The 18,288-nt window shown below is 44.3% G+C and overlaps 1 protein-coding gene across 4 annotated transcripts in view; it reads left to right on the forward strand.

The window, feature by feature from the left end:
• si:ch211-51h4.2 (uncharacterized) overlaps positions 1 to 18,288 on the forward strand; it is a 299,094-nt gene that overhangs the window by 126,776 nt on the left and 154,030 nt on the right. For all 4 annotated transcript variants that reach the window (XM_048542917.2, XM_048542918.2, XM_048542919.2 and 1 more), the window contains 2 exons: positions 7,664 to 7,787; positions 9,871 to 9,970. In XM_048542917.2, coding sequence (XP_048398874.1) covers positions 7,664 to 7,787; positions 9,871 to 9,970 — 224 coding nt within the window. The remainder of the gene's footprint in view (positions 1 to 7,663; positions 7,788 to 9,870; positions 9,971 to 18,288) is intronic.

Here is an 18,288-nt window from a genome sequence, read left to right on the forward strand (position 1 = left end):
TTGTAATTATACCAGCCGACACCACTTCCTCTGGCAGCTTGTTCCATACTCGCACCACCCTCTGTGTGAAAAGGTTGCCCGTCAAGTCCTTTTTAAATCTTTCCCCTCTCGTCTTTAAACTGTACCCTCTAGTTTTAGACTCCCTTAGCGTGGCCAAAAGACATTGGCTATTCACCATAATCCATGCCCCACATGATTTTATAAAACTCCATCACGTCACCCCTCTGCCTCTGATGCACCAGGGAAGAAAGCTCCAGCATTTTCAGTCTCCCCCTATATCTCAAATGCTCCAGCCCCAGTGACATCCTTGTAAATTTTTTCTTAAACCTTCCATGTTTCCCAACATCCCTCCTATAGCAGGGAGACCCGAATTGAGCACAGTTTTTCAAAAGTGGCCTAACCAATGTCCTGTACATCCTCTACAGGATATCCCAAATCCTACACTTAATGCACTGAAATAAAGGAATCCTGCCAAATACCTTTTTCATCACCCTGTCTACCTGCAACTCCACTTCCAAGGAACTATGAACCTGAACTTGGCCACACTCCACAAGACCCTAACATTAAGTAGATAAGCCGTGCCCTGATTTACCTTTCCAAAATACAACACCTCACATTTATCAAAATTAAACTCCATTGGCCCATGTGATCAAGTTTCCGTTGTGCCCTGAGATAACCTTTTTCACCGTCCACTGTACCACCAATTTTGGGGTCAGCTATAAATTTACCAACCATTCCTCCTCTAGTCACATCCAAATCATTTATATAAATGACAAAAAGCAGGGGACCCCAGCACCAATTCTTGTGGCACACCAGTGGTCACAGACCTCCAGTCCGAAAAACAACCCTTCACCACTGACCTCTGCCTCCTACTTTCAAGCCAATTTTGCACCCACGTGGCTAGCTCTCCCTGTATTCAATGTGAGCTAATCATGCTAACTAGTCTACGATGCAAAACCTTGTCGAACGCCTTGCTGAAGTCTAAATAGACAATGCTCATCGCTCTTCATAATCTTCATTATGTTTTTTTTTCAGAAATCGCAGTCAAGTTAGTGAGACACAATCTCCCACACTCAAAGCCATGTTGACTATCCCTAATTAACCCTTGGCTTTCCAAATACATGTAAATCCTCTCCCTCATAGAACGTAGAACAATACAGCGCAGAACAGGCCCTTAAGCCCTCGATGTTGCGCTGACCTGTGAACTAATCTAAGCCCCTCCCCCTATTCTCTCCCATCATCATCCATATGCTTATCCAAGGACTGTTAAAATGCCCCTAATGTGGCTGTGTTAACTACATTGGCAGGCAGGGCGTTCCACGCCCTTACCACTCTCTGAGTAAAGAACCTGCCTCTGATATCTGTCTTAAATCTGTCACCCCTCAATTTGTAGCTATGCCCCCTCATACAAGCTGCAGTCATCATCCTCGGGAAAAGACTCTCACTGTCCACCCATCTAATCCTCTGATCATCTTGTATGTCTCTATTAGATCCCCTCCTACTCTCCAATGAGGACAGACCCAAGTCCCTTAGCCTTTCTTCATAGGGCCTGTGCTCCAGACCAGGCAATGTACTGGTAAATCTTCTCTGCACCTTTTCCAATGCTTCCACATCTTTCCTGTAATGGGGCGACCAGAACTGCACGCAATATTCCAAATGAGGCCGCACATTTGGACTTCAGCAAAATGTTGGACAAGGTTTTGCATGGTTGACCTATTTAATGTCGATATGGGACAATATCCAGATAAGGATATAGAGGGAGATGAGAAGGGAAATCTGGGAGGCATTGGCTATCACTTTTCAGTTTTCATTAGACTGGCTAGTGGTACCGGAAATCTGGGAGAATTGCACATGTTATACCCTTGTTCAAAACATAGAGTAAAAATGCAACCATGGGACAGTTAGCTTAACTATAGTGATGGGAAAGCTTCCAGAAACAACAATGCAGGAGTCACTTGGACAAATATGATCACTGAAGGAAAGCCAGCACAGATTTGTTCAGGGCAAAGCATATTTAAAGATCTTGCTTGAGTTTTTTTGAACAAGTAAGAGGGCAGTGATAGAGTAACAAAAGCAAAATACTGCAGATGCTGGAAATCTGAAATAAACACATCATGCTATAGGAGGTCACCAGGTCTGGTAACATCTACAGTGAAAGAAACATGGTTAACATTGAATGTAGAATGACTCTTTCTCAGAACATGATCAATGTTTGACCAGGATCTGTTCATGCGCTAATAAGCCAATTAGAGTTCTTTTGACTTTGCACAGCAGATGGTGGCTAGCAAAGGTTAACAGTGCCTGGGTTTTACTGGTTTAGAGTTTCTCTATCCACAGATTCTGAACTCAGCATAACAGTAATGAGAACACAAGCTACATGAACAATCATGGTCAATCTCAAATCGACTAAACAGTATATACCCAATTTCTGATTTTCTTCACGTGAACATCATTAACAGGATCATTTCCTGCTGTTTCCTAATTAGATCCCTCTGATTTCAGTTATTCAAAATACTGTCATAGAAAATGCTGGAGAAACTCAGCAGAATTAGCTTCATGTGTGAAGAGAGAAACAGTTAATGTTTTGTATAAATGGTCTAAATTAAGTTGTGATAGGCAGAGAATGAATCCTTGCTACTAAGTACAAAGAAAACAAAATTAAAAACCTGATGTAGCTGTGGGGGAAGTGAAGGAGGGAAAAGATAACATAAAAAAAGTGGCTCAAATAAAGCAGTCATTTTTTTTAAGTTATTGAAATCAAGGTTGAAACATCTAGGTTGTCGAGTGCCTGAGCAGAAAATAAGGCATCACCTTCCACTGGACCTCCTCCCACATGATCGCCTTTTTCCTCAACCAAGGATTGCCCCCCTTGTGGTTGATGGGGCTCTCAGCCATATTTGACCCATCCCCCACACTTCTGCCCTGAACCCATCCACATCATCGATAGTGTTACACTTGTTCTTACTTTCAAACACAAAAGTCACTGCATGGATTGTTTTCTGCCACCTCCAGCAGACTGCCTCCACCAAACACATTTTCCCTTCCCCTCCACTGTCACATTTTTCAGCAACCATTCCCTCCATGACACCTCCACCATTAATCCTAAGGCTTTCTCACCCTCCCCATCCCCTCCCAACCCTGGCACTTTCCCTTGTAATTGCAGAAGGTCTAACACTTTTCCGTTCACCACCTCCCTCTTCAATGTCCACGAACACAGCCCATTTTCCACATGAAGCAGCATTTCATTTAGTGATAATGGGAACTCCAGATGCTGGAGAATCCAAGATAACAAAGTGTGGAGCTGGATGAACACAGCAGGCCAAGCAGCATCTCAGGAGCACAAAAGCTGACGTTTCGGCCCTAGACCCTTCATCATCTGATGAAGGGTTTAGGCCCGAAACGCCAGCTTTTGTGCTCCTGAGATGCTGCTTGGCCTGCTGTGTTCATCCAGCTTCACACTTTGATATCCAGCATTTCATTTATACTTCTTTCAATCTAGCCAACTACATTTGCTCCTCACCTTGTGGTCTCTTTTACCATGGTGAGATCAAAGGCTGACTGGGTGACTGCTTTGTGAAACACCTCCATCACCTCTGTCAGTAGGAATAACCCAAACCCTCAGGTGCTTTCCATTTCAGTAAATCTTCTTGCTGTTATGCAAACATTTCTTTCCTGGGTCTTTGTGAAATTCTAGTTCATCACAGTGCAATCCATTTTTGCATCTTTTCTTTCTCCACTATCAACAACACCTTCATCTTTTGCACTCGGCTTCCGTGCCGTCTGCTCTCTTGTTTCTCCTGTGCTTCTTCAAAAGTAAAAAAAAAATTTCCAAAAACTGAAATTTTTGAAAAGGTGACTAAATATATTGATCAGAGTAGTGCAGTTGATGTGCACTCTTCATGTACTTTGACAAGGTCCCACATGAAAGCTGATCCAAAAGTTAAGAGCTCATTGGATCCAAGGCAAGTTAGCAAACTGGACCCAAAATTGGCTTACAAATAGGAGGCACAGGGTGATCGTGGAGGGGTGTTTTTGTGATTGGAAGTCTGTGATCGGTACTGGGCGCTTGCTGTTTGTTCTGTATATGAACGACTTGGATGTAAATGTAGAAGGTATGTGTAATAAGTTTGCAGATGACATAAAAATTGGATGTGTTGTTGATAGGAGGATGATCTCATGATAAAGTCTGATATTGATCAGATGGTAAATTGTGTAGACCATTGGAGGATGGAATTTAATCTTGGTAAGTGCAAAGTGATGCAATTTGGAAAGTCTAATAAGGAGGTATATACAGAATAAATGGTAGGACTGTAGGAAATACTGAGGAACAAAGGAACCTTGGTGTATAAGCCCATAGATCCCTGAAGAGGATAGCTTGGGTAGAAGGGGTGGTGAAGAAGGCATATGGGATGTTTGGCATCATCTGGTCACCACACTGTCAAAAGGATGGTATTATAATAGAGAGAGTGTAGTGGAGATTGATCAGGATATTGCCTGGGATGAAAAATCTGAGACATGAAGAGAGGGTGGATAGGTTGTGCTTGTTTTCCTTGTTTTCCAGATGACTGAGAGGAGATCTGTTTGAGGTATACAGAAATTTCAGAGGCACTGACACAGTAGATCATGGAATCTTCCTCTGATGGCACATGTATCTAAGACCAGAGGACATAAGTTTAAAGTGACGAGTAAGTGGTTTAGAGGATGTCTGAGATTTTCTTTTCACCCAGAAGATAGTACAAATAAGGAACATGTTGCCTGAGAGGGTGGTAGAGGCAGGTACTTTCACAACATATAAGAAGCACATGGATGAATACTTAAAATGCCAGGAATTAGAAGGTAAAGGACCAAGTGCAGGTAAATGGGATTAGTATAGTTTGGTGTTTTCTAGTCATTCGACAAGGTTCTTCATGGTAGACTAGTTAGCAAGGTTAGATCACACGGAATAGAGGGAGAACTAGCTATTTGGATATCAAATTGACTCAAAAGTAGAAGATAGAGGGTGGTGGTGACGGGTTGCTTTTCAGACTGAAGGCCTGTAACCAGCGATATGCTACAAGGATCAGTGCTGGGTCCGCTGCTTTGTGTCATTTATATAAATGATTTGGCTGTGAACATAGGAGGTATGGTTAGTAAGTTTGCACATGACACCAAAATTGGAGGTGTCGTGGACAGCAAAGATGGCTCCCTCAGAGTACAGCGGAATCTTGATCAGATGGGCCAAGGAGTGGCAGATAGAGTTTAATTTAGATAGATGTGAAGTGCTGCATTTTGAAAAGGCAAATCAGGGCAGGACTTTTACACTTAATGGTAAGGTCCTGGGGAGTGTTACTGAACAAAGAGACCTTAGAGCTCAGGTTCATAGTGCCTTGAAAGTGGAGTTGCAGGTAGACAGGAAAGTGAAGAAAAGCGTTTGGAATGCATGCTTTTATTGCTCAGTACATTGAGGTCATGTTGTGGCTGTGCAGGACATTGGTTGGGCCATTATTAGAATATTGTATGCAGTTTTGGACTCCCTGTTATAGGAAGACGGTGTGAAACTTGAAAAGGTTCAGAAAAGATTAGAAGGCTGTTTCCAGGGTTGGTGGTTTTGAACTATAGGGAGAGGCTGAATAGATTGGGGCCATTTTCCCTGGAGTGTCGGAGGCTGAGGGGTGACCTTATAGTGGTTTATAAAGGGGCATGAATGGGGTAAATAGACAAGGTCTTTCTCCCAGAGTGAGGGAGTCCAAAACTAGAGGGCATAGATTAAAGATCAAAGGGAAAAGATTTAAAAGGGACATAAGGGGCAACTTATTCACACACAGGGTGGTGCATGCATGGAATGAGCTGCCAGAGGAGGTGGTGGAAGTTGGTACAATTGCAACACACAAAAGACATCAGGATGGGTAAATGAATAGGAAGGGTTTAGAGGGATATAGACCATATACTGGAAAATGAGAGCAGATTAATTTAGGATATCTGATCGGCATGGATGAGTTGAACCAAAGGGTCTGTTTCCCTGCTGTATATCTCTGACTGTATGGTCAGCATAGACATGGTGGGCTGAAGAGGCTACATCTATGCTCGATGATTTTATGATCTTTTCAATTCTGACAGTCCTACCAGACTTGAAACATTGTTTCTCACTCCACAGATGCTGCCAGTACTGTTGAGTTTCTCCAGCATTCTCTGCTTCAAATTTCTGCAGTGTCAGCCTTTATTCATCATGGCTTGTTTGTTATTGGTGTGAATTCTCACTAAGATAGTAGTATGTTTTATAATATCTTCTACACTCATTCGTTCAGAATAGGAATAAATGTGCTGTCATGTTCTCATGACTGACCCTGAGCTTTATCATCTCAGATTTACTTAATTGGTGAGGATTCTACATGAAACCAAACACATTATCATTGCCTACCAGATGGTGTCTTTTAACAAAAAGGCAGTTTTTTTTAATGTTGTATGTTGGCACTTGAATGTATTACCTTTTAAAGAAATGGTAAGTTACATATAACCTCAAAACTATATAATGGAAAAATAATACAACAAATACACAGCAGCTAGTACTAAACCAATACGGAGTGTGTTTAATGCGTCAGTGCATAATGACAATTAGCATATATACTCAATTAATGCCGAGCCTTGAGTAATAAAAATTTTATTACAGAACTTAATTCTAATTCAAAGAGTGCATATGGTGAATGCAGTTGGTCAGGCATTGTCAGTTTGGAGCCTCCTTGCAGAGTTACATTTACCTTGCACATGGCAGAACATGGGGAATTGGAACCTCACATTGTGGATGGGGACCTGGAGATGATGCTAGATGGGATGGTGCAGAGAAAGGTTGTCCTCTTTCCACCGGCACCAGACTCTGCCAGCCTGGCCTGAGGTTGTTGCAAAAATTGGTGTTTTCTCAGCCATTTTAAGGTATGCTCAGCAGTGTAGGAAGAAGGTTAATGGCCTTCTCTGCTCTGCCAGGGGTAAGTATTTTGAAGCTGGTGAAATGCACATTGATCCCGCAGGAACAGCAACTCATATTCTGCTTGGGAACCCTGCAGCTCAATGGTAGCAATGTGGATTTCACATTGAAAATCTCCCCTCCCCCACTGCATTCCCAAAACCAGCCCAGCTCGTCCCCGCCTCGCTAACCTATTCTTCCTCTCACCTATCCCCACCTCCCACCTCAAGCCACACCTCCATTTCCTACCTACTAACCTCATCCCGCTCCCTTGACCTGTCCGTCCTGCCCAGACTAACCTATCCCCTCCCTACCTCCCCACCCATACTCTCCTCTCCACCTATCTCCTCCTCTATCCATCTTTGGTCCGCCTCCCCCTCTCTCCCTATTTATTTCAGAACCTTCTCTCCCTTCCCCTTTTCTGATGAAGGGTCTAGGCCCGAAACTTCAGCTTTTGTGCTCCTAAGGTGCTGCTTGGCCTGCTGTGTTCATCCAGCTCCACACTTTGTTATCTTGGATTCTCCAGCATCTGCAGTTCCCATTATCTCTGATCATATATGACCTCGTTGTATTAATAATAAATCCAAGTCATTAGAAGTTGTGCCAGCACTGAGTGTTGCAATGCCTTACTTCATGATTTCTGCTCCAAAATGAGACCTTTAAACTCTTCATTATCATTACTATGCAGAATAGTTCCAACATTTATATAATTTTTTTTCAACTTAGGCATGTCTATGTCATTCCATTCTTCACATGGATCTTGTCTTTTGGAATTATTTTGGCTCAAGTTATTATACAGCCAATCACATCCATTTTGACCCTGGCAAAGGGAACTATGTTAATCATCACAGTGAGTATAATATTCAGCAGATTATTTTCTTTTGGTCTGAACATGTACAGAATGCATTTTTAAAATATTTGTTTTCGAATGAAATACTTTTGTCAATTCCTATGTGTGGAAAAACAAAAATCAACAAAATTTAGCTCTTGTGTATATTATTGTACATGTGCTCTGAATAAATTTTGGACTTCTTCAGCTGAACTGAGAAAATACTGACATACGACCTGATCTTTCATATTTTATTCACTGTTAGTTGAAGATTAATTCACAACTGTTTGTTCATAATGATTGCCACGCCTTGGGCTATCTGCGCTGCAGTATATTGGGGTAGGATTGGTTGTGAAGCTTTTTGGATTCATTTATAGAGGAAGGGAAGGGTGAGACTTTATCCATGAAGCAATGAGCCTTTTAAATTGGATGCAGTGAAACATGTAGGTCAGTAAAGTACAAGTTTGAGAAGTGTGTTCCTTGTATAGACTGCTGTTTTAAAGGATGGAGTTCCTTCTCATTTCACTGGTTAATTTTTTATTGGGGTCCCACGTGTGCTAAAAGACCTTGCCAAATTAATTGCAAGGAAGAAGATAAATTGGAGCTGAACCTCTAGAATATTACCTGGAATTTCCATTGCCATTAAGAGACTAAAAATGAAATTGATTGTAAGAGCTTTTCGTCCTCATGCAAGTTGTGTTGCAAATCATCAAAACCAGTTGTTGACTGAGGCCTGTGTCCTTTTAATTTTGTTACAGAGGGTTTTGAACATTTTCTTTTGTCACTTCCTTTTAATGTTCGTAGTTTTGACCGAAATGCGAATAGAAACAAGAATGAACAAGGCTAATTTTACTGGTGATCAGCATTAAATAGAGATTACTTCAAGTGTTATTAATAGTCATGCTTTCATTGAGTTTCTGTCAGTGTTAGGTGATTAGTTATTCTGGTAGAAATAATGACAAACAAATCCTGATGCTGTTCTTTATTTTAGACACTAAACCCATATGGATTGTCAGCGAACCAACCGAAGGCTCGGTTGACTCATAGTTCATTTCTTTTGAGGAGCTGATGATATTTTTAGATATTTGCTGCTCTTAAGTGGCAAATAAATCTTCAATCTTGTTGGATCCCCTACTGCCCAAAGCAAAAGAATTAATTCACATGATTAAGCATATGTTTAATCATATTATTGGTTCATCAGATGCAGGCAGAGTGAACAAGAGCATACTGATTACGCATTGCTGGTATAGCCGAAGGTGAACAATTTGAGCCACCACTGCCTTTATTTTAATGACATTGCTGTTACACTAATATTGTCCACATAATGTGTAAACTATTTCAAAGTTTTTTTCAGTTAGTTTGGGTGACACTGATAAACATGGGCTAATGCTAGCATGCTGTTTTGTGTTGACACAGTGAGTTTACACTCTGCCATAATTAGTTATTCAAAATTGACAAACAAATATGAGATATGAAAATATTATTCAGTATTTCACCAGAAAAAGCTTAATGCTCTACAATATGAAACACTGGATTTTGCCACATGTTTCAGGTTGTGATATTGGGAACAAATAGAGGTTGAGAACAGCACTTGCTGGAGCAAGAGCAGAGAAATCAGGATCTAGACTGGTAGCTCATCGGGTGGAGGAGAAACCCTTCCAATGATCTCAGCTCTGATTGCAGCTTTGTATGAATGCAGCCCAATCTTTATAGGTAGGAGCCTCAGGTTCTGATTGTCTACCAGTCTGCTGCAGGAAGGCCACTGCATTGAAATGGTGGCCTCTCCACTTGGGAGCTTACTCAGCTGCTGGGAATATGTCACTCAAGCTGCCTATCGATGGGCCTGTAATAATGTTGATTGGTTGCCTAGCTCCATACTGTGGGCAATTGATCTGCTTCCTAGCCACATCAGAAGAAAGCTACCTAGAGGTGAGAATGTATTAGTAGTCATCCCAATGTGGCTTCACTATTTTCTGAATCTCACCCCAGTCAGTGTTCCCAACTCGAAGCCTGTTGTCACAATTCAAGGAACGTTCCGCCCATTGTGTCATGTTTCTTAGAAGACACTCTGTCTATTTGCACAATTCTGTCTTCTCCTTTTCAGGTAATTGTAACCTTTGTTGTTGGCTCTGAGATCCATCAAGAAATATTCAACGATTTCTGTAACATTGGAACACCCTTCCTCATGGGCACTGTTGCACTTGGTAAGTTGCTTGTAATATGCATTTTTAACACTATTATATTTGCATCTTGTAAATTGAGTAAATGTTCATTTTTCAGCATTCAGCAAAAAGTAGACAAAAATCCTGATTGCGCTGTTTTGACAGAATGTTTTAATTGCCCATGATTTCATTAGCTGCAGCAAGAAGTAGCCAGTTGTAGTCTAAAAAAAACTGTGATAAGTTATCCTTCATTTCTTCAGCAGCCATTGAGTCACTGAATCCATAAATATTGACACTAAGGTTAGGAGTTTGAAGGATTCAAACATCAGATGATCAAGTTCCAAACATCCCTTAGCCCTGCTAAAATGCAGGGAGTAGTTGCAAATCAAGAACTGAAATCTCCTGCTTTCCCATTCGATGCACTAATCAATCAGATAGCGCGAGTGGTATCAGGTACACATCCACCAAAGAAATGCTTTCTAGCCAAAAGGACATTGGCAATGACACTTAACAGTGCTTAGACTTTCAAGACAGCAGGAACTATAGGAATAAAGTGGAAATCTAGAGTTTCTTTTTTGGAGTTTCTGCTGCAGGATCTGGGGGATTAAACTGAGGTAATCTTTTTTAGAGAGAGGACCACCTCTCCAAACAAGCATGTTAGAAGGAAGACACCAAGAAAATCAGCAACAGAAGCCTGGCATTGCAAACTGGAGACAAGAAAGTGTGAAAGATGAATCATGCGCGCCTTCAGCTGCCATTCCTTAGTTCTGTCCAGCATTCTCCAGCATAGAACTCCCCAGGCTAAGCCACTTTACTATATCATTCAGCTTTCTGCAGATACTTCAAATTCAACCTTTCATATGAGGTGAGATATATGTGCTTGACTTCAAGCTTACGTTTACTGAGTGTGGCATCAAGGAGCCCTAGCTAAAGTGTAGTGAACGAGAATCCGTTGAAAGCTTTGTCTTGGTTGGAGTCATTTCTGGTACATAGGTAGTTAGTTGTAGTTATTGAAGATTAGCCATCTCAACACCAGGACATCACAAGAATTCTGAATGGTGATGACTGGACTCAGACATCCTCAGCTGCTTCATCAATATCTTTCCTTCCTGAAATAACTCCACAGAGGCTGGTATCCTGTCACCATGTCACACCTTGCTTAGACAAGGAGAGTCCTTGACACTGATTTAGCTTCCTCATGGCCAGCTCTCAGAGCGAATAGAACCTCTGATGTTTTTGTTTATATCTGTCAGCCAGAGCTCCCTGATTAGATCGATTAGCAGCCCCAATCAGGGAACTCATATTCTAGGAGGCCCACGTGGCTGACCTTGTTAGGACCACTATACTTCCATCATCAGGTCAGAAGAGCAGATGTCTGCTGATGGTTGCACAATGTTCAACGTCATTCATGTCTCTTCACGTAAAGTTCCAAGTCCAAATACCGTAAGACCCGGATAACATCTAGACTTGGGCTGACAATTAGCAAGTAATATTAACAGCACACATGTGCCAAGCAACAGTCAGCTCCAATAAGAGAGAACATAACCATTGTCCTTTGACATTCAATGGCATTCCATTGTTGAAAACCCCACCAATCAACATGCTGGCAGTTCCCAATATCTAGAAACTGAACTGTACAATACATGTAATTACAATGGTGACAAAAGTAGGTGAGAAGTTGGAATACTGCAATGAGTAGCTCACCTCCTGCCTCTCAAAAACCTGTCCACCATCTTTAAGGTACAAATGAGGACAGTGACAGAATGTTCTCGACTTGTCTGGATGAGTGCAGCTACAACAACATTCAAGAAGCTTAATACCATCCAGCAGAAAGCTATCTGTTTGATTTGTAGCACATCCATAGACATGCACTCCCTACACTGTTCAGGCTCAGTAGCAGCAGCATATACCATCTGCAAGATACTTTGCTCAAATTCATCAAGGTTTCCTTGACAGCATCTTCTAACTTCATAACCACTTCCATCTAGAACGACAAAGGTGGCAGGTACATGGGAACAGCAACACCTGCACTTTCCATTCAAAGCCAGTTAACATCCATATTTGAAAATAACTGGCCAGTCTTTCAGTGTCACGGAGTAAAATCCTGGAACTCCCTCCCTAATGGCATTAGAAGATCTACATCAAATAGACATTGAAGAAGGCAGTTCATCATTACCTTCTGAAGAGCCCCCAAGGATGTGCAATAAATGCTGACTCAACTATCAACACCCACATCCCATGTCTGATTATTTTTAAAATCTAGCAAACTTTTACCCTCGCCATCACCCGTTGCTCTTCTAACTTGGACTCATGCCTCACAGTCACCTTCCACAAATGCGGAATTTGAAGTGTTAAAAGAACATTATCTGGAATTAAGATTCAACCGTTGCAGATTGTTAGCAAAAACCCATTTTAGCTCACTAATGTCATTCAGGGAAAGAAATCTGCCATCTTCACCTGCTCTGACCTACATGTGATTCCAGGCACAACAATGTGGCCGACTCTTAACTGACCTCTGAAATGGCCAAGCAAGCCACTTAGTTCTAGGGCAGCTGGGAGGGGCAATAAATGGGTGATTTTTTTTTTAAAATACCCATTTCTAACATTCATATCTCTGCTTGCTTTCCTTGTATCAGAACAGCACATACCCTTGCATAGAGATGCAGAGGGAGGTAATGGTTCTGCAGTGACAGTCACATTGATGTTGTTTGGTAATATGTGCCCACCTGGCCCACTGGAAACAAAGAGGCTACAGATCTTAGTAGTGATCTCCTGTGATATCCTGAGGCACTGATCAATATGCATATAAAGAGAAGTGATCCTCTGCCTTTGTATCCTGTATTGGAAGTTTCAGTTCCTTGGAAGTAGGTCTCTATGTTCAAGCTGTCTGTGTAGAGGTGGGACCTGTATTTCTAAAGCATACCTCTGCTGACATTGTTACTGCACCTCTTGGTCCTCATTACATGCATAGTTAAGTTGCAGAAAAATACTTCCCTGCCATAGTGAACTATAACAGCAACTACAGATAGTGAAGTGTGACATCTGGAGTGACCGTCAGAAGGTTAGCAACAATTGTAAAGCAGTGATAGCATTCTCTGGGAAAGCTCACATCAGTTCCTGCCTGTGGTCGGAGCTCTTTGGTTTCACATATCAAAGGCTTCCCAGCCTGTCAGTTTCGCTGAAGAAGTATTCTCGTTTATGCTGCCATCTAAGTGACCTTGATGAGTTGATGACAACTTGGGAAATAGGCTCACTGATTGTTTGAGCCGGAATACTTGAACATAACAGTATTCAGTAAACTAACTAAATATTTAAATGCCTAACCCAATAGTTCCATTGGCTTTGCCCAATCACCTCAAGCCCCATCAAGGTGAAACCCAAAAATTGGTTTTACGATATTGGGATCTCCCCAGAGGCACCCAAACTCACCTACCCTATTCTGAAAAAACTGCATCCCATTGTCTTTGCTTTAGTGATCCAGCAAGACTCTGGAAAAAAAGCATAAAACATTTGAAGCAGCTAGTCTCTTTTATCTGTAAATATCTTACGTATTCAGTATTGAAAATGCCAGGATTTTGAACAGGACTAAAGGAAGATGGAACATAACTTGATCTGGATTCTGCCTTGTTATAGACACAGAGAGTCTAAAAGGTTTACAGCACGGCAAAAGGAGCTTTCTGATGAAGGGCCTAGGCCCAAAACATCAGCTTGTTTGCTCCTGCGATGCTGCTTGGCCTGCTGTGTTCGTCCAGCTCCACACTTTGTTATGTTTAGCCCATTGAGTTTGTGCTGGTCAACAACAACCACCTAACTATTTTAATCCTTGAAATTAATTCACCCATCTCTCTCTCTCTCTCTTCCCCCATTCACCCATCTCTCTCTCTCTCTTCCCCCATTCACCCATCTCTCTCTCTCTCTCTTCCCCATTCACCCATCTCTCTCTCTCTCTCTTCCCCCATTCACCCATCTCTCTCTCTCTCTCTTCCCCCATTCACCCATCTCTCTCTCTCTCTCTTCCCCATTCACCCATCTCTCTCTCTCTCTCTTCCCCCATTCACCCATCTCTCTCTCTCTCTCTTCCCCCATTCACCCATCTCTCTCTCTCTCTCTTCCCCCATTCACCCATCTCTCTCTCTCTCTCTTCCCCCATTCACCCATCTCTCTCTCTCTCTCTTCCCCCATTCACCCATCTCTCTCTCTCTCTCTTCCCCCATTCACCCATCTCTCTCTCTCTCTCTTCCCCCATTCACCCATCTCTCTCTCTCTCTCTTCCCCCATTCACCCATCTCTCTCTCTCTCTCTTCCCCCATTCACCCATCTCTCTCTCTCTCTCTTCCCCCATTCACCCATCTCTCTCTCTCTCTTCCCCCATTCACCCATCTCTCTCTCTCTCTCTTCCCCCATTCACCCATCTCTCTCTCTCTCTTCCCCCATTCACCCATCTCTCTCTCTCTCTCTTCCCCCATTCACCCATCTCTCTCTCTCCCTTCCCCCATTCACCCATCTCTCTCTCTCTCTCTTCCCCCATTCACCCATCTCTCTCTCTCTCTTCCCCCATTCACCCATCTCTCTCTCTCTCTTCCCCCATTCACCCATCTCTCTCTCTCTCTTCCCCCATTCACCCATCTCTCTCTCTCTCTTCCCCCATTCACCCATCTCTCTCTCTCTCTTCCCCCATTCACCCATCTCTCTCTCTCTCTCTTCCCCCATTCACCCATCTCTCTCTCTCTCTCTTCCCCCATTCACCCATCTCTCTCTCTCTCTTCCCCCATTCACCCATCTCTCTCTCTCTCTTCCCCCATTCACCCATCTCTCTCTCTCTCTTCCCCCATTCACCCATCTCTCTCTCTCTCTCTCCCCCATTCACCCATCTCTCTCTCTCTCTTCCCCCATTCACCCATCTCTCTCTCTCTCTCTTCCCCCATTCACCCATCTCTCTCTCTCTCTTCCCCCATTCACCCATCTCTCTCTCTCTCTTCCCCCATTCACCCATCTCTCTCTCTCTCTTCCCCCATTCACCCATCTCTCTCTCTCTCTTCCCCCATTCACCCATCTCTCTCTCTCTCTTCCCCCATTCACCCATCTCTCTCTCTCTCTTCCCCCATTCACCCATCTCTCTCTCTCTCTTCCCCCATTCACCCATCTCTCTCTCTCTCTTCCCCCATTCACCCATCTCTCTCTCTCTCTTCCCCCATTCACCCATCTCTCTCTCTCTCTTCCCCCATTCACCCATCTCTCTCTCTCTCTTCCCCCATTCACCCATCTCTCTCTCTCTCTTCCCCCATTCACCCATCTTCTCTCTCTCTTCCCCCATTCACCCATCTCTCTCTCTCTCTTCCCCCATTCACCCATCTCTCTCTCTCTCTTCCCCCATTCACCCATCTCTCTCTCTCTCTTCCCCCATTCACCCATCTCTCTCTCTCTCTTCCCCCATTCACCCATCTCTCTCTCTCTCTTCCCCCATTCACCCATCTCTCTCTCTCTCTCTTCCCCCATTCACCCATCTCTCTCTCTCTCTTCCCCCATTCACCCATCTCTCTCTCTCTCTTCCCCCATTCACCCATCTCTCTCTCTCTCTTCCCCCATTCACCCATCTCTCTCTCTCTCTTCCCCCATTCACCCATCTCTCTCTCTCTCTTCCCCCATTCACCCATCTCTCTCTCTCTCTCTTCCCCCATTCACCCATCTCTCTCTCTCTCTCTTCCCCCATTCACCCATCTCTCTCTCTCTCTCTTCCCCCATTCACCCATCTCTCTCTCTCTCTCTTCCCCCATTCACCCATCTCTCTCTCTCTCTTGCCCCCATTCACCCATCTCTCTCTCTCTCTTGCCCCCATTCACCCATCTCTCTCTCTCTCTTCCCCCATTCACCCATCTCTCTCTCTCTCTTCCCCCATTCACCCATCTCTCTCTCTCTCTTCCCCCATTCACCCATCTCTCTCTCTCTCTTGCCCCCATTCACCCATCTCTCTCTCTCTCTTCCCCCATTCACCCATCTCTCTCTCTCTCTTCCCCCATTCACCCATCTCTCTCTCTCTCTTGCCCCCATTCACCAATCTCTCTCTCTCTCTTCCCCCATTCACCCATCTCTCTCTCTCTCTTCCCCCATTCACCCATCTCTCTCTCTCTCTTCCCCCATTCACCCATCTCTCTCTCTCTCTTCCCCCATTCACCCATCTCTCTCTCTCTCTTCCCCCATTCACCCATCTCTCTCTCTCTTGCCCCCATTCACCCATCTCTCTCTCTCTCTTGCCCCCATTCACCCATCTCTCTCTCTCGCCCCCATTCACCCATCTCTCTCTCTCTTGCCCCCATTCACCCATCTCTCTCTCTCTTGCCCCCATTCACCCATCTCTCTCTCTCTTGCCCCCATTCACCCATCTCTCTCTCTCTTGCCCCCATTCACCCATCTCTCTCTCTCTTGCCCCCATTCACCCATCTCTCTCTCTCTTGCCCCCATTCACCCATCTCTCTCTCTCTTGCCCCCATTCACCCATCTCTCTCTCTCTTGCCCCCATTCACCCATCTCTCTCTCTCTTGCCCCCATTCACCCATCTCTCTCTCTCTTGCCCCCATTCACCCATCTCTCTCTCTCTTGCCCCCATTCACCCATCTCTCTCTCTCTTGCCCCCATTCACCCATCTCTCTCTCTCTTGCCCCCATTCACCCATCTCTCTCTCTCTCTTGCCCCCATTCACCCATCTCTCTCTCTCTTGCCCCCATTCACCCATCTCTCTCTCTCTTGCCCCCATTCACCCATCTCTCTCTCTCTTGCCCCCATTCACCCATCTCTCTCTCTCTTGCCCCCATTCACCCATCTCTCTCTCTCTTGCCCCCATTCACCCATCTCTCTCTCTCTTCCCCCATTCACCCATCTCTCTCTCTCTCTCTTCCCCCATTCACCCATCTCTCTCTCTCTCTCTTCCCCCATTCACCCATCTCTCTCTCTCTTGCCCCCATTCACCCATCTCTCTCTCTCTTGCCCCCATTCACCCATCTCTCTCTCTCTTGCCCCCATTCACCCATCTCTCTCTCTCTTGCCCCCATTCACCCATCTCTCTCTCTCTTGCCCCCATTCACCCATCTCTCTCTCTCTTGCCCCCATTCACCCATCTCTCTCTCTCTTGCCCCCATTCACCCATCTCTCTCTCTCTTGCCCCCATTCACCCATCTCTCTCTCTCTTGCCCCCATTCACCCATCTCTCTCTCTCTCTTGCCCCCATTCACCCATCTCTCTCTCTCTCTTGCCCCCATTCACCCATCTCTCTCTCTCTTGCCCCCATTCACCCATCTCTCTCTCTCTTGCCCCCATTCACCCATCTCTCTCTCTCTCTTGCCCCCATTCACCCATCTCTCTCTCTTGCCCCCATTCACCCATCTCTCTCTCTCGCCCCCATTCACCCATCTCTCTCTCTCTTGCCCCCATTCACCCATCTCTCTCTCTCTTGCCCCCATTCACCCATCTCTCTCTCTCTTGCCCCCATTCACCCATCTCTCTCTCTCTTGCCCCCATTCACCCATCTCTCTCTCTTGCCCCCATTCACCCATCTCTCTCTCTTGCCCCCATTCACCCATCTCTCTCTCTCTTGCCCCCATTCACCCATCTCTCTCTCTCTTGCCCCCATTCACCCATCTCTCTCTCTCTTGCCCCCATTCACCCATCTCTCTCTCTCTTGCCCCCATTCACCCATCTCTCTCTCTCTCTTGCCCCCATTCACCCCACCCAACCCAACCCCCAGTTTCTGCCACTACCTCAAGAACTGCCCTGCCTGTCTCAAAAAGTTATTTATTAGCCCAGGTTCCCAATCTTTGAGCAGTCACTCCAATATTGTTCTGTTTTTAAGAGAACGTCAGTGTTCCCTGAAAACGTAAATATGAAAGTACAAAAATGAAAAGGTGTCTCACCTGATCATCTACATTAAAGTTCAGTACTTAGGTCAAAAACTGTATGTCTGCTTATGGAATAATGTTCTATCCTTTGCTTAACAGTACCAAGGAATTCATGTGACACTTGAATGTCTGTTATGTATCTGAGGCAAGCTACCAACTTGGTAAAATCCATGCTGTCTCTGTTGCAGAGATAATGGGAACTGCAGATGCTGGAGATTCCAAGATAATAAAATGTGAGGCTGGATGAACACAGCAGGCCAAGCAGCATCTCAGGAGCACAAAAGCTGACGTTTCGGGCCTAGACCCTTCATCAGAGAGGTCTCTGATGAAGGGTCTAGGCCCGAAACGTCAGCTTTTGTGCTCCTGAGATGCTGCTTGGCCTGCTGTGTTCATCCAGCCTCACATTTTATTACCCTGTCTCTGTTGCTACTTGACAATAATTGAGGATGTTTCAATTCTGTTATCTCTTCA

Source organism: Stegostoma tigrinum, chromosome 14 (assembly GCF_030684315.1).
Source record: "Stegostoma tigrinum isolate sSteTig4 chromosome 14, sSteTig4.hap1, whole genome shotgun sequence".
Lineage (NCBI taxonomy): Eukaryota > Metazoa > Chordata > Chondrichthyes > Orectolobiformes > Stegostomatidae > Stegostoma > Stegostoma tigrinum.